General features: G+C 35.9%; 1 protein-coding gene across 2 annotated transcripts in view; it reads right to left on the bottom strand.

Annotated features, from left to right (window-relative positions):
* Window positions 1-843: 843 nt before the first annotated feature.
* LOC136880707 (midnolin-A) overlaps window positions 844-18126 on the bottom strand; it is a 235636-nt gene continuing 218353 nt past the window's right edge. For both annotated transcript variants that reach the window (XM_067153319.2, XM_067153320.2), the window contains exon 7: window positions 844-12928. In XM_067153319.2, the coding sequence (XP_067009420.2) occupies window positions 12654-12928 (275 nt within the window). In that variant the 3' untranslated portion in view covers window positions 844-12653. The remainder of the gene's footprint in view (window positions 12929-18126) is intronic.

Here is an 18126-nt window from a genome sequence, read left to right as displayed (position 1 = left end):
GTGCCCGGGGTAAACTCGCAATCCTCAGAGCCGAAAAATGCGAGGATAAATGCTACCTACTTCCAGAAGAATGTCATAGACCCCTATTTCGACGAAGATATCCCCCGGCTGTATGGTGAAGATGCTTCAAATGTCTGGATCCACATGGATACAGCAACCAGTCATACTGCCAGATCATCAGTCACCTACTACGAGAGAAAAGAGGCAGAGACAGGTGTCCGCGTCATATCATTTAGTGACATCCCTGCCAAATCCCTGGATGCATGGACATTGGATTTCTGCGCCTTTGATCTCCTGAAAAGCGGGCTTTCTTCTAGACATCCCACCCCTATTGAGGGTCTTTGGAAAGTGTGCAAGGACGTATGGGACAATATCTCTCTTCCTGTACTCCGTCGAAATCTTCCGCAGTGGAAACAAATGTAGAGCAATAGTCCGTGCCCATATCTATCATATCAAGCACAACCGGGTCTGGAGGAAAGGAATCACCTAGGACAAAAGGTACGTCAAAATAGTCCAATCTTAATTGGGGCAACCCTCCGTAGTCAGAAAGCTGTTTATTAACATGGTCGAAGTGAAGAAAGAAACATTTTAAATGAGTGTTTATGACTAAAATAATGCATATTTTTGACCTGAAATGGATTCTTTAACATGACAATCTAACAAAGATGTCCACACATGTAACCACACTTAAGTACCAATTAATTGCATCAGGATTTGATCCAGCAAGGAAGGTGAGTGCTTAAGCAACTGCACAATTCAATTGCTAGTCGAGGGATAAAGAGAAGGACTGTATTGGCTTCAAGAGAAACAATCTTAAAAAAATAAAAGACAAAATACACAGAAGAGTTTCAACTATATTTATTCTGAGAACTTTCAAGCAACCACAAATACATGTGGAATCCATTCACTCATGAGAAATCTCAACTTTAGCATAATAACCTCCAAACTACAGTACTTTAAATAAATTTGCATCAGGTTTTATGTCAAATATGGAAGCCTAGGAAGTCACTCACTTAACAATCTTTTAAAATATTTTAACACAGTTACCTAATTGAATTAGAAATGAATATATATGAAAGACAAACAAATAAAATAATAGATGTAATAAGGAAAAATACTTTTAACAATAACTGTACAACTTAAATGTATTTATTATTTCAACAAGCATGCACGACAAGGCATACTTTTATGAAAAGCAATATTGTTTGAACTTAGAGAAGCAGCTGGTACCACTACTTTTGCTATTTACATCTATAGAGGAATTCCACATCACATCACTATATGTCAATAAGTACAGCCAGCATTAATTATCAATCAAGTTTCATAACCTGGTCATAATTATTTATGAAGATTCATGTCAATCATCAAATCCTCATAAAAAGGATTATCACATTGATTTCTTGATACAGCTTTCTTCAATAGGACAAATACACTTGCTGACAGCAATGGGACATCCTATATACTTACAAATAGGATTGGGATATTGGAAACATTATACTTGAAGATTTATAAAGGCTATTAATAGTGAGGTATTGTGTTGATGACGTAACAGTTTATAAGCCAAGATTTGACAAATTGTACACGGTGGGAAGAAATTAAAATCCTACTAAACTACAATAATAAATAGTTATTCTCACAAAAGTATGCCTGAATATTGAATTAACAGGACAACACAGAAGTCATCTTCACAGGTTCTGCAACCACACTCTTGTACAAGCTCATTCTTGGTTGATTATAGCAACTTGATGTCCAAGAAAAAACTTCACAGCACAAAAGATATTTTTCTTCTTTGTCAGTCACAATATTAGCATTATTTTTCAGGTCACAAATTAACTTTCACAAGAAGACTACATTACAAACCACAAACAATGAATAATGTTTGCAAGCAGCTACAGTAGTTTACCATATGAAGCTCTCATACATTCTGTAATTCAAGTAGCAAAATGTTTTTCTTAGTTTTTTTTCTTTACTAATATCTATAAGAAGTGGAAAAACATATATACAAAAAAATACAATAAAAATATATGCAGGAACTAATGAATGAGAATCAATATGCTGGAAAACAAGTTTAATGCTCAATATTCACAAAATCATCACACATTAAGTCCATTACTAAACAAAGACTTCTTAACAATTCAACTTACTCATAAAGAAAATTTCAATAATCAACATATATTTTCTTGAAAAGCCTGATAATAATAATAATAATAATAATAATAATAATAATAATAATCCAGCCTTTTAGCCTTTGGTGGTAAAAGCAACAACGGATAGGTTTGAATGTTAGAAATAGGCTTTAGAAACATAAAAGTCAACCATACTTCAAATGTATTCTTTAAGTGAGAGAGTTTCTGAGGCCTGATCATTGCTGTGACACAGTTAAACAGCTATTTAAAACATTTTCTAATTATAAGCCAACAAAATCTATTTTATAAAATTACATGTCATATCAAGGTGTATAATGTAGAGTTTGAGGGATGTTTCACCATTCAACACATTGCAACAATCAAGGTGTTTCGTATTACTCTTAACATCCCAATATCAAGTTAGGGTCTATGAAAAAAGTAATTCACTGTTCCAGATGAGATTGTATAATGTTTGCCTTCTACTCTAAAAGAATAACTATAATAGGAAATAACATGCTCCTCTGTGTTTACACTGTGTGTTAAATTACCTTGAAATGGATAACAAATTTGGATGTTTACAACAAATTGAATTGCCAAACCTTTTCTTTTTAATTTAGCTGTTCTAATTTACAGGATTGCTGGAAAGCTGGACATTTAAGTCTATTAAATAATCAGAAAAATCATTTTGAGTCGGGGCTTGAGATTTGCTTTATATTTTTATGTGACACCATAATATTGCAAATATTTCATTGAATCCTCTTAAACTGTAACTTACAGCATTTCTTTTAATAAATGCCACATTAAATACCTTTTAAAAGGAAACTTTCATGATTATTTTCTTAATTATATTCAAGGAGGCATCCTATATTCAGTAGAAACAGGACAATTTAACATTACGGCACACAGTAGTGTTGTAAAATTCCATGCTTATTTGTGTGTTAACACATTTGCTGCTGTGATCGACCTTAGTTAATTAAGGTTTCATTGGCCAACCTCCCATGGTACACTATTGCTGATTAACAACTCATGGCAGAAAGTGTAGTAAGATTTTTGTTTTTCTGAATGTCTAACAGACAACACAACTTTCATTATTGAATCAAATTTCTTCGTTTAATTGAATTCAGGACGATTATTTTATTTGCTCATTATCAAAGAATTTGTGTACATGTTAGCCATGCCAAAATGGCAACAAAACAAGATGATGATTGTGGCAGAAGTAAAAATTCTAGAATTTCAAGAGGAAGAAGTTTAGAAGAAAAGGAAATGTGTTAGTTCATCCGGATTCAGATCACGAACTAATCCCATCCGATTACAGCAAGTGATACAGCCGGTGAAGGCGACAATGAAGATGGAACAAACATCAAAATGTCCAATCCTGATTAATGTCCACTTTATTGCTCTCACCCTTCTCCTTTCACTGGGAATCCAGGAGTAAATGACGAGGTTGATTTCTGTGAAGATATGACTTTTGGGACTAATTTTTACATGTTATTGATCAAACTAAACTTTGTGCAAATCAGGCGATAAGTGCTGCATCACTCCCCTTCACAAAGTATCCCATGTAACAGGTTTTGGTTACTGTGACTGGAAAAAAAAATTTAAGCCTGATGTTCATCAGTGGGATTAATCCAAAACCTAACTTTAGTAGGTTTTAGATTACAGATCCTGTACTTGAGTCGCCTAGATTTTCAAAAGTAATGCCTCGTAATTGATTTAAGATGATTCTCCTATTTTTGCATTTCAATGACAACAGTTTACATCAAGATGATTCTGGTAAGCTGTATAAAAATGAACCCATTCTGAAATTACTCTTGGACACATTTTTAGACATGTATATTCCAAATACGCAGCTGGCTCTGGATGAGGGGATGCTGGCTTGGCAAGGGAGACTGATTCTGGGTGTATAACCCATGTAAGTTAGTGAAGTATGGAATCATGATAAGAATAATGAGTGAATCCTTTTCTGGGTTCATACATTTGCAAGTCTACTGTGGTAGTGGTATGACTCTTGACAAAAGAGTTTTACATTTATTACAACCTTACCTTTATCGAGGGTATCAGACATACATGGACAATTACTACAACAGCATCGAGCTTTCCGAAGGACTACACAATATATGCTGATCGCAACTTGTGGTACAATTGGAATGAATAGTGGTCTTTCTAAACACCTGAAGAACCAGGTTCCTTCTGTTTGAAAAGGGGAAATAACATTCAGAAGAAATGGCCCGTTACTTCTTCAGTCGTACCATGACAAGAGAGTCATAAACATGGTGTCAACAATGCACTCAGCTGATATGATAGAAGTGCTAGAGAAGTAGGGCTGCAAAAAAAAGTGCTAGACAAGTATGGCTGCAAAAAGAAAGTCGGCATTGTTGACTGCGACATGCATATGCAAGTATATGCATGGCATGGACAATGTGAATCAATATCTTACTCTTTGTCCCTTCATATTAAAAACAGCCAAGTGGCCCGAAAAACTTTTTTTCCTCTCTCATCTTCTGCAATGCACACTCTTCAATTTTATTTTTATTATTATTATTTTTTTTTTTTAAGTCCAACCCAATTAGAAAGGTCCGCTTCCTCCAGTTCATGTAAGATGTATCCAGACATCTATTACCGGGAAGTTGGCCGTGCGATTAGAGGCGCGCAGCTGTGAGCTTGCATCCAGGAGATGGTGGGTTCAAACCCCACTATTGGCAGCCCTAAAGATGGTTTTTCGTGGTTTCCCATTTTCACACCAGGCAAATGTTGGGGCTGTAACTTAATTTAGGCCAAGGCCGCTTCCTTCCCACTCCTAGCTCTTTCCAATCCCATCGTCGCCATAAGACCTATCAGTGTCGGTGTTATGTAAAGCAAGTTGTAACAAAAACGACATATATTACAAGCATTAGAGATTACTGACAATGTAGCTTCACCTGCCTCAACATCGTTATCTATCACTTTCACCAAAATGTCAAGTGTAATACCCCAAAGCGAGCTATATCTGCAAGATCCTCTATCTAGGCTCGATGGGAAAATAAAAATATGTACTCCTGCATCCCCCCTCCATGAAGAGGGATAAAACTCTTAACAAAACATGTAGTGCATGCGTTAAGAAAAACGAAACTTCGAAAACAAAGGTGGTTTTGTGCAAAACATGGCATCCCATTAAATTCAGGAGTACGTTTCACCAGATTTCACATATTAAAACAGTATTAAAATGTGTGGTCTGTGTCAATTAGGAATTTGGTGACTATGTTCAACAGTTCACTTGTCAATAAATGTTTTGCCATTCTTTGTCAGTGTGTCATTCATGTAAAAAAATTTTAGTGTGAAATGTGTCGACACAGACTGCATTCGATGGATGGGGGAGGACAAGGCTGCATCTCACCGAGTATGCGTACCTGTTGTTTAACCTCTTCATGCCTGTGACACTCTTGCTTACACAGCTCAACAGCAATAGAGGTGGTTTGGCGCCCAAGCAAGCAATCCTTCGCAAACGTGCCCCAGGTTTGAGGGTTGATGTTTGTAACCCTCATGGTTTGTTTATCCTGGTTTTTATAATACTTCAAAGGGGCAACACGGGGTCTTGTGCCTGAAGAAAGTTCACCATAAAGTAGTTGGTGAGGAAGCCTGGGTCGCTCATACCGCACGCACACCCAGTCCACCAAAGCCGAAGGCCAATGATAAGAGCTTCTACACTGTTCATACATGCTTTCTCAAGAACTCCACAGAGCAATGAAGTGATGATGAATGCTTTATACACCATAAGCTTGATGCACGTCATGACTGACAGGGTCCGGGTTTCACATCCACAGAGCAACGAAGTGCTGACGACTGCTTTATACATCATAAGTTTGGTATGAACTGTTAAGTCTTTATTCTTAAAGACCCACTTGGACAGCCGACCATACCAAATGAGCAGCACAGAGTCAGTTTTCCGCATCCTCTTCTGAGGTGCATCATTTGGACAGGATGCTCCCAAGGCATGAGAAGTGATCTACCTGTTCCAGAATAATGTATGAGACAGACACATTGAACTCAGCAAGGCTAGTCCCTGGGGCAGGTTGTGCAAGTATCTTTTTGTCCCAAAATGCTTTTGAAGCTACTAACTAATTGCTGCAGGTTCTCAGGAGTACAAACAAGTGCTTCAGTATCATCAGCACACTGCAGTTCAGTTGGACAAATAAATTTGAGCAGTGTCTTTAAAAGTAGGAAAGATCACAATTTGAAGATATGGGGCAAATATTCGTTTATAGGAAGGGGAGTTAGGGATTGGAATAACTTACCAAGGGAGATGTTCAATACATTTCCAATTTCTTTGCAATCATTTAAGAAAAGGCAAGGAAAACAACAGATAGGGAATCTGCCACCTGGGTGACTGACGTAAATGCAGATCAGTAGTGACTGATTGATTGATTGATTGATTCTGGTCAAGTGAATTAAGCGACGTGGGCGAAGTCTTGTCAAATTGAAAGGACTTCTATTAAGACAATACCTTAAATCAATGCCAGAGGTGTTTGTACAGGATTAACCACAAAGTATAGTAGCCACATACAGAGCGTTGGGGCAAGTACACACCCTTCCTTCGGTTGATGTGTGATTGAAAAACAAGCATATATATTTTTCTAATAGAGAAACTGACCAGACATACCATCATGGAGTGCTCGAACAAAGCTAACAGAGTTTCAACAGTGCCTACATAACAGGCCCGAGGACAGATTCAAAGGCCTTTTCCAGATCATAAAACACTAAGTAGAGAGGTTGCTGCTGTTCTCTGCATTTTCTTGGAGTTTCCTTGCATAGAAGATCATGTCAATTGTACCTCTTGAGGCATAGAAATCACGCTGAGACTCGGGGAGAATCTTCTCAGAGATAACCTGGAGACGGCTAAGTAGAATACTTGTAAAAAGTTTGCTAGCAATGTACAGCAGGGATATACCCTGATAGTTGCCACATAAACTGCAATCGCCTTTCTTGAATATGCTATGAAAGTAGCATTCTTCAGATCACCAAGTACTCTCCGAGTTTCCAAAATGAAATGGCTAAGTGTGAAGAGTCTTGTCTTAAAGGATAAGCCTCCCACCTTGAATCAGTTCCAATGGAATGTTGTCAGGTCCAGGTGCCTTTCTGGGTTTCTTTTGTTAAGAGCCTCACAGAATTCCTGGTATGACTGTGGCACTGCCACCAATGCCTGAAGGAGCTCTTGAGGCACATCTCGGAGGAAGTCCTCAGCTATGGTAGTTGCGATTTACAAGAGTGGAGAAGTGTTTCCAGCACTCCAGGATGTCCTTGCTATCAGCAAAGGTAGTACCTTTGTCAGATGATTTCAGAGATCCTACTGAAGAACGAATTGGTCCATAAAGCTCTTTAACCCCTGCATAGAAGTTTTGCAGGTCTCTGGCATTGGATTATTATTACAACATGAAAACAAATATATACATTGCACACAACTTTGTTCACTAGGGCACTGAATTTGTGTCTTTTGTTTCATGTACACGTAGACTGTCTAGCTCTTATGAAGCTCTTTGCTTTATTTTTACTTAATTGAATGTTGAAACAACATCATGCAATACTTAATAGGACAGCCATAATTAGTTAATTACTTTTACTGTTGGTCCAGGGCTCATGTATTTTTTTGAAATTAAGAATTCTCAATAATTGTAATGAGATGTAGGGTATATTAACACCTGTGTTACATCTCTCTCAAATCTGCATCACTAAGCTGTCAAAGGCGTCTTTCTTAACTTTTACAAATAATATGAGCTATACAAATTGGTCATATACTAATTTCATTGCTCCCATTCTCCTCTAACAGCATTTCATCCTTGACCAATAACCTTCCACTTGGTTGGTGCAGTCACCAGTAATCGGATCGATGAAATTTCTGCCATGGTTTACAGTTTTGTGTGTGAATGGAAAAATTGCCCCTCCCTAAGTAGACAGTTTTGCATAGCCTCACCAACCATCAGGGTTATGTAACTAGACTATCTATGTGAAGCTAAAACAAGAGTAAATGGACAAAAATATTTAGACGTCACAGACACAAAACACTACGTTCTTTTGTACCAGCCCTGAACCTCAACAGGTAACAAAAGATAAAATGTTTAAAAAAGTACCAAGATTGTAAGATTTAATACTGATTTTGATGTTTTGTTAATAATAATATTTCCAAATTATTCCCCAAATTTACTTGTGTTTTAGCTTAAAACCATTAAGATAATCTATTTAAGATACAAGTAAGGATGAAATTTTTCAAACACTAATGTGGACCATAACACAATTTATAGATAAATATTAGAAAAAATGTTTGTTCAATTAACTAATGGAAAATATACTGAAGTTAAAAAATTAATAAGAAACCCTTACAATTCGATTTTCCTGTACTTTTCATAACATCTGCTATAAAAGAACTATACTGACATTTTTATACCATTTCTGTGCAAGTACACAAAATGACATGTAATGTTCCAAGCAGACCTGGCCAACAGCTGGAAACTGCAGATGATGATGATGATGATGATACACAATTCAATTGTCAAATCTTCATGGATACAGTTAACATATCTCAAAAGTTATCAGAATAGAAGAAAAAACTTGATTAAATAATAAAGTTTCCTATTTCAAAGACAAAAAAAAAAAAAAAAAAAAACCAATATTTTCAAGAAAATTATAAATTTAATACTGATCATTTATCCTCATGAGACCTGCCCTATATCAACATTGGTATTTAGAACCTCAGAAATCATATATATTTACTAATGCACCAAAACCGGTTGTGAACAGAAGAGGACATTCAGGGCTGACACCTGGTACAGTTTTAGTGCACTGCTTGTATTGGCAGTATTTTTTGGTCCATGTGAAGTGTGAGTGGCGTGAAAATAGCAACACGTAAAATCGGAGGTAATAAATCCATGTTTCTATTTAGTATTTCTAAATAATTCGAACAAGTATAATAATTACAATCATTTTTGTATACTTACTGCTTTGTTAAGTTAACACTGTGATTAATGATATTAAATGATAAAACTAAAATATGTCCAATTGAGGACATTCCTGAATGACATGTTTAACCTAACTTTTGTCTGTCAAAGCAATACTTCAGTGAAATAGAATACAATTTTTGTCTAATTAATGGAAGTAGAGGTAACTTGTAACTTAATATTAGGAAATCATTACAATATGTGTAGTTTGATCTAATCAGCTCACTGCAGGTCAGATGTTAAACATCATTAACAGTGGAGAAGTGTCAGATTTTGATAGTGACCTAGAGCAGGATGATACTGTGGATAACTTAGTTAATTTTGATGAAGTATCTGGAGAAGAAGGAAAAAGTGAAGACTTAGAACAGGCAGAAAGTGACATTGTCAACTCAGTTCCATCACCAGAAATACCAGTAAAAAGAAAGAAGTGGAGGAAAAGCGAATCATTTTCTTTGGACATACCTATCCATGATGAACCCATTACAGAAGCCAAAATTCGTAAGGATTGGAGACCACTACAGTATTTCACATGATATGTAAGGACTCAACCATTGATTATCTTTGAGTTAATACAATCATAAGAAGTGTACAGGAACAGGGAAAATGTTTGGCAGTAACAAACTTTCAAATGAAGTTTACTGGAGTGGGGCTTATGATGGGAAGTTCACATTAACCAAGATTCAGAACTCATTGAAGAACTGATCAGTTCTGGGTACAGCTCAGAAGAATCAAGTGATGACTCAAGTGAAGTATATTGTGAAACTAAGAGGAAGATTCAAAAGCTTCCCACTGTACATTATATAATGAAGAGAGCAAAATATCTTCCAGAAGTAAAAGAGCAGAGGTTTCCAAATTGTTGCAGAAATGAAGAATGTGCCCGGAAGAGCCATGTAATGTGTATGAAATGTAATGTATACCTATGTCTTACAGAGGACCGAAATTGCTTTGTTAAATTCCATTCACAGCAATAGATTGCTTACCTTACTTATAATGTTGTGTAATAGTGCAATTTTTGTTGTTAATCTTCCAATAAGATGATTCTAAAACCACCTTGACAGACAAGACATTTTTGCGACTTGTGACCTAACGTGCTCAATTGAGGACATTACAAAAATGTGTATTATATTCTATTGAAATGGTATACTAATTTTTAAGGTGATGTAGAACATTCATAGATCAATAAAAGATAATTTGATAAGTAACAATACATTTGTAACCAAAAAAAAAAAAAAAAAAATTCAGGTCTCAGAAGAGGATATGACCTTGTGCCCAACTAATTAATGTAGACAAGTTACATACCATTACAAAAATTGCTTGATGATGGTTGACTCTTACTAACCACCCACCAGCCGACAAGGCAAGTCAACTTAATTTAATCCATCTCTTTTCTGGTCTGAATTCTGATTAAGGAATCATTCCAATAACCACAAAATTACACAACTTATAGAATTTACCTATGAAGACCTAAATCAGAAATGCAGTGATAACCACAACTGAAAAATATACAGTTATTCTATACATAATACAAAAAAAAAAAAGGTTATGTTGGTTATGTTATACTTTACTGATTGTGCATATTACCAAAGGAAAAGTATCCTTCACGAATTTTGAACTGCATCTGGGTTTGTGTCAGTGTCCCGTATAAGAAACTGTACTCAAAAGGTAGCACTCAATACAAAAGAGCTATATGAGAGAATATCCAAGATCATATCCCATGATTTCTTGTATTCTCTACACATATACAAAATATCTTGCTATTGCATCTCCACTAAGTTTTATGCACTGCAATTTATATCATTTCTGCTTCAATGCACCAAATATTAAAAATACTCAAAAGTTATACATTTCTTTTGAAGTTGTTGGCTTCACAATTATTTTAGAACATGAACAAAATTCAAAGAAAAATGATTCACATTTTCATTATGTATATGAAAGGAACGGTAGCAACTCTGAAGACAACATGCCATATTTTTTTCAGGCTTTCTTATTCTGAATGGTTTAAAATATAACCTAAATATTTTTTTAAAAATGTAAATTAAATTGCAACAGATGCTCTAAGAGGTTTCCAGCTAAACACAATTCTAAACAACTTTTGTTTCACGTGCATGACCTAAAGCTATTCCGGCATTTTGCTGTTTAGACACACACCATCGCTCCCACAAAGCTACATTTTTTTTATTTTTTTATTTTTTCCAACTTTATTTTAGCCGTGGTAATGACTTATTTACTGAAACTATCTAAAGCAAACAGTATCAGGTTTTACCTAGATGCAGAAAATGAGTCTTATTCCATCAGCACACGACACAGATTTACATGTACTTTCCAAGACTGCTCTACAATCTTTTCAACTAATATACTTAATTAGCCATTATATAACAAAATTATTTGCAATAGCAGTATTATCACATATTACAAATGTAACAAAATTTCACTCCATGAAAAAAATTATAAAACTGAACTTGACATTATTGTACGACGTAGTCTGCTAAGTGTAAATGACGAACCACAATCCACAAATAATTCCATCCTAATTTATAAAGTATAATGTTATCCTATTCTGAAGAGGTTTCTATATCTCAAATGACTTTAGTGTGAAAGAAAAGAATGCAAGATACAGTTTAGAATACTAATAATAATTATCATAATATCTTCAAATGCAGTAATATAAATCAAATCAAAATTTTAGGTGAAAGGTTTGCTGCAACTATTACACAAAGCAATATATACATTTCAAATTACTAAAGATAATCTTTGTGGTTTTATTTTATAAATACATGCCACTTGAGTATATGAGCTATCTTCTCAATGAATGCAGATATATTTTATAGATAAGATATATATTATTTCTTCAGTTCCATTCTACATTTGGTAATACACATATGCACACACTCGTTCATAAATTCAGACACACATGGCTACAACCAAGATAAATGTGTATATGTTGAGAGCAGCTCAACTGTCCAGCTACGCACAAGCATGATCATTCAAAACAATACCTTCATTAACATCTCTCAAAACTTAAAATCTGATTGCTTTATTCTAAAATATCTTAAACCTTAAACCACAGATTATCTTAAAGTCAAATGAAAGGCTAAAAAAATGTTACAATAATTTTGCTTTATTTTATCTATGAAGGGTTTTGAAGCAATAACCGAGCCACACTTTCATGTTCTTTGCGTTTGTAAATGGAATGATAGTGACATAGTATGTATTTTTGTGTTTTGTAAAATTCAAGAGGCAAATCTATTGAGCAAATTAAATCTTGAGACTACCTGAATGACAGAATAACAAAATTGTACAAGTATGCCCAGCCCTTCATAAGAAAAATTATTCAAATTTGCTGAAACATAAGGAAATTAACTTAATAATAACAATTAAGAAAATTATACTCACAGATCATAACAAAACATGAATAATTAGTCTTTCAATAAGAAGATAAAAGTAGCTGTACTATTAACAACTAATGCTGGCACTTTTTATGAAAAAGTCTTACATAGGTTTATAGGTTTGATTGCAACACTATCCCCTGTTAAACTTTCATTTCTAGCACAGGTGATGGGCGTCAAGCCACAACTGGCTCTGGAGGGTTGAGCTCGCAAAGCTGCTGTTCAGACCCTGTAGACTGCTCGCCTGTCTCCATAGGTTCAACTGCATCACGACCCATTGTTGCAGGTTGTGACACAGATTCAGACTTGGCTGACCACTGTGTTGTGTAAGGAGCTGCCCGTGCTTCACGTCTAGCCCGCCTGCGGGCACGTCGCTCTTCCATGATCAGGCGCAGGTGTTCCATCTTTCCACGAGTCGCCTGATTCTCACGAGACAAGCTGCCTGATTCATCTGCACAACAAAATATCTCTTAAGATGTTAATCACATAAATTTTGCCATATTAAAACACCAAAAACCATACAAACTCTAGTGGCCTTAAGATCGAGACCTAAGCAGAGTATATGTAGCAAAGGCCAAAAATCAAACAGACAATAGAAATAAAAACTTTTAGGAAGTATAAAATAGGAAACATGGGCATATAACCCCAATAACTAAAATAAATAAATACAGAGATACAGAGCATCATTTTTAGCTTTTGACTGTAGCCGAGTGCAGCTACTGCTGGGCCAAAGCCATGAAGTTACTGGAGTATAACTAGAAGGTTTTTCAGTCGTTGAAGAGTCATCTTTCCAGGAAAGTTTATTCTTCAGAAGATTCCCTTGTCTGTATTAAAATCAAGGAAAATGTTTGCATTCTCCACAAAGAATTCAGTTTCGTTCTAATCTTGTGAATATGAATTAAAAGTGTGCATCATAAAGGCTGTGTCTATACTAATCGTCACACTATTATTATAATTGGCATGAACACTATTCCATTTTCAGTGGTTAGTTGAACCACTAGCCTACTGTGAACTGGTAATAACAAATTGTATTTACTCCAAGTTTGGACTTGGAGTCTGTTAGCATCCGTGCCTGAACTTCGAATTCGATGCTACTTCGCGGTAGAATGCGTAACGTCAACTAGATGCTGCCTGTACACAGAACAGTTGAGTTTTGGTCACCGTGCTGTGTGATAAGGGAAGAGAGAGAACACGGCGGGAACTGGCGACTGTGCTAGAAGAACCGAAGTCATACCCTCGTCCCGAAACAGGGTTTTGACCCTGGTATTAACCTACCGAGTTTGACTTGGTGAACTGTTAACATGTTGGATACACAATTGAATTAATTGGTGTTGTGTAGTTCATGCTGCTAGCTTGGATGTGGACTACCGACTGTAACTAGCCTACCATTATTTACTTGTTGGACTTTGTTTGATTGTGTCAATGCTTCGATATTTGGGTGAATATTTAATGTTGTTCTTGACTGAACGTTAAAAACTATTGGTAAATTTTGCTGTCGTGGTGTGTGGTGCCATATTATTCCATGACTGACTTATCGCTCGCAGCCTACGGCGTAATGCCAACGTAGCCGGATATTCTGGCAATAAAATATTGATTTTTTTTTTGCTTGCAAATATTTATTCATATATGTGGTTCCATAGTATAAAAGGATTTTGTGAAATTCAAAAGAGAAATGTAGAAAAAATATAATTAAATACTAGCCTGCAGTTGAGGAGTAGGCGTGGCATCATGACAGTTGTCACAATTTTACTTGTTTGATCTGAAAAATAAATCTGGACTTTGGTGCCATCTCTTGAGCATTCCAGGTATCTCTTGAATATGTATGTGTTCTTAAGAGAAGCAGGTATTTATTTATGCTCTGTGATCATAAGCTCTTTGAAGTCATTTGTAAATAAGCTTGTCAGAAGTGTGTTTTGGTGGTGTTATTTCTGTTACTCAGTGTTCAATCATGCCTAAAGTCAGAGGTAAAACTGCACTAAAATGGAGAGCAAAAGAAATGCTTACTAGGAGGTGATCTACGAACCACGTAGAAGAAACACCCACATGTGAGATGGAAGCAAATATTTTTAAGAGATCAAATGAACCTGAACATAAAGATGAAGGCCAGTATAGATTTGTTGATATGACTTCTGAGATCCCTGTATGCACTGTGTTGTAAATGTTTAAGGAGAGTGTACCTGCACAAATAAAAAATCTGTTCAGTTTTTTTATAAAAGTGGTAGTGAAATGTGAAAACTGTGGTTATGTTTTGAATAAAATCTACTCATGCTCTCAGAAGAAGAAATCTCAAAATAACAAGAGCATGTTTGACATAAACTAGAAAATTGTGGAATCTCAACAGGTTTGGTAGGAGATATGCCGCTGTGGAAATATGTTTGGGCATGGACAAACGCTTGCCACTTGCTGCAGCTGGTCAGCTGTCTGTTAGCTGATCACCGAAAAGAAAATCGGCAAGGAATTAAGTACTCAGAGACACCCATTTCCAATTGCATAGACAGTTTCAATTCTCTTTCAACACTTAATTCCATACATTTCTTTTTCTTTCACATTTCCTTTCATAAACTTCAGTGGAAAATTTCTAACACCCTCATTTTTCAACACATGAAGTCACCAATTCACCTCCAAAGCCCAAGAATTCAACTTTAAGTGATAATAACAACCTTTGAGAGGAGTTCCCCTCCTGGATTTTAACTCAAATATTAAAGTTTCTCCCAGGAAACCCAATAAATTTTTAACAAAAATGTCAAGTTATAGCTTGTTTGCCTGCGTGAGGACTGCCATTTTAATGCATTTCATAAGGGACTTTTTTCACAATTTATCCTCAAGATTTTCACTATCTACCAAAGGACTAAAAATGAAATAATATTTTACACTTAAGATACAACTTGTGGGGAAAAAAAAATAATTCTGATGTTGCAAATCGTTGATGATGATGATGATGATGATGATGCTTGTTTTAAGGGGCCTAACATCTAGGTCATCGGCCCCTGATGGTCCAAAATAAGACTAAATGCAATGACAAAATTAAATTCCAAAATCCTCCACTGACCAGAATTCAAAGTGAGAGGACAAAAAATGAATGGATGGATATGAAGTTAAAACAATCAGTGGGACCGACCCGCAATGCCTTAGTCTCAGAAACTGACGGAAAACAATAGTAATACTGACCAAGGGACTGCTTCTATAGCTCAATACTGAATCGATGATGCTTGCAAGCTAAAGGGGTCCAATATATAGCTCATCAGCCTCTCATAATGGTACTTATTGCTTGGAAAGTAGAACCATGGTATTTGACATGGTGCGGTACTAATCAAAAGTATCGTAGACTAGCGGTATTCCACACATTATGGTACTACTCATAGGTAATGAAATTGGCACATGTAATACAGACTTATGGTGTTTCACACATAGCAGCACCATTTACAGGCAACGCAAACCTATGGTTTTCATCACATAAGTGTACTAACCACAGGGACTCTTACTATCCCATGGTGTTTCTTATATAGTGGGTACTAACCATAGGCAAGCCAGAACCCTGGTGTCGCTCATATAGTGCTCCTAATCACAGGTATCATAAAAGCCTGACCGCACGGTGCTCCTGATTGCTACTAAACCTATTTGCTACCTAACATAGTGGTACTACGCACAAGTAATAGCGACCTATTATGTTCCCCGCGTGGTGGTACTAATCACAAGTAGTTTCATGGTTCTAATCCAATCATCCCTTAGTCGCCCCTTACAACAGGCAGGGGATACCGTGGGTATATTCTTTGTCTGCGTCCCCCACCCACAGGGGGTATGTTGCAAATCAATTTTTATCCTAAATGCATGTTTACCTTAGATTTAATAGTGCTCCACAGTGGCACATTCGACTGTTTCTCTTTATGACTAATTTATTACCAAAGACTTAAATGATAATCGTGTACATATCACGATATGTATACATGGAAAGAACATTTTAACATTGTTTTTGTACTTGATTTTAAAATAAATTTGTATCTTTGTACTATGGCTTTGTTCCACAATTGTATGTCTGAAGATGTCTCTAAATAGGAGATGAAACATCTCCCTGTATTGTTATTCTTAATAGAAGAAACAATTTGTAGTACTGTATAGGTGGGATTTTTGTCTTAAGCATTCCAAAATATTTTTGTCCCGTTCGAGTCAAATGAAGACCAACCTGAAGAAGTTGAACTTTAAAAAAGGAGTGAACCTACGAAACTACAGAACCTTACTACAAAGCATCACTGACCCCTTGATAGGTACTTAAGGCTACTGATGAACTTCTTGAAAAAAATTTGGACTAAATACCGACCTTTTCAATTCAATTATGATAGTCACATTGGGTCGGTAGCAATCTTCAGAATACACAGCTGCCTTGAAGCTTCTGTGCTTTCAATTAACTTCCATGAAATTTTATATATATATAATTATTTTGGTTATGGTACTCTTTTTCCTTGTGGCAGCCTGCAAATGACATAGGAAGATACTTAATTTTTTTTAATGTAGAAAGTAACTATAATTTTGCAATTTATTTCTTCTAGAATAAGATTATTCAAGATCTCATCCAAAAGTGAAAAGTTATTTTCTTATGTGTTTTTAAATTGTGGCAGACAATGTACAATTTAAGTAACTGGTACATAGCAAAATACGAGATAACTTCGGTATAAATTCCCTGGCACCGTTCCTTGACACAGACTAATGGCTCTCTTGACATATTGTATATTCAAAAATTCTGTATGTATTCTTCCTACTCAAAAACATGTACGCAGTAACCACTTGCAAGGAGACATTCGACTGTCTCTCATGAAGTTAGGCTGTTATCGTAGAGGCTGTGTGCTCTTATTAACTTGTAAATATGGATAAACAAAGCTCTTCAATAAAAGGAGGACACTTAGCACACAAATGTATATAACATTTCAAAAATAAACCTAATGCACAACAAACCTGGTGGACCTTGTCCTCCCAAGTGACTGTTGTTCAACCCAAAGGCCTGCAGATTACAAGGTGCCGCATCGTCAGTGAGACAAATCCTCTCAGCCATTATTTTTTGCCTTCTTGACCGGAACATTTGAGAAATGCATTCTTTCATACAGCCTCAACATACACATACCATTGATTTGGATATGTACTACAGAAAGTTTGAAAATACTGAGCTTCACCAACCCAACAGAAGGTTTCTCTTGTTTTTGGTCACCCACAGAGTTGTTAGGTGCTGGCTGGCATGTCTTACTGCATCCATCACTAGATATTGTCTCTTCCAACTTCTACCTCCAGTCTCTGCAGAACTGCCGGATGGAAAAAACTATCTGGTTCTGATATTAACAAATGGCTATGGACTAATATGAAGATGAACTCCCAAAAAGGGAAGAAAAATTGGGGACTTTGAAGAATTAGAATGCTTTGTCATATAAAATCTCTTTCTTTCCACTAAAAAAAAAAAAACCACTTCCTAAACAGGGGCTAAGTACTACAAGTAGAGGGAAGAGAATTAAAGATATTTTGAAATTAAGATTATAACAGAAAATATTTAGGTGGAAATAGGAGAGATTTTAGGCATGTCAAATGCAAAAGTAGCAAGTAGAAAATTATTGAAGAAAATAAAAATACAGAGGCATCTGCAAGAGTGTACTGTCCCCCATACTCCTC

Source organism: Anabrus simplex, chromosome 1 (assembly GCF_040414725.1).
Source record: "Anabrus simplex isolate iqAnaSimp1 chromosome 1, ASM4041472v1, whole genome shotgun sequence".
Classification (NCBI taxonomy): Eukaryota; Metazoa; Arthropoda; class Insecta; order Orthoptera; family Tettigoniidae; genus Anabrus; species Anabrus simplex.
This window is presented reverse-complemented; position numbering and strand designations above follow the sequence as displayed.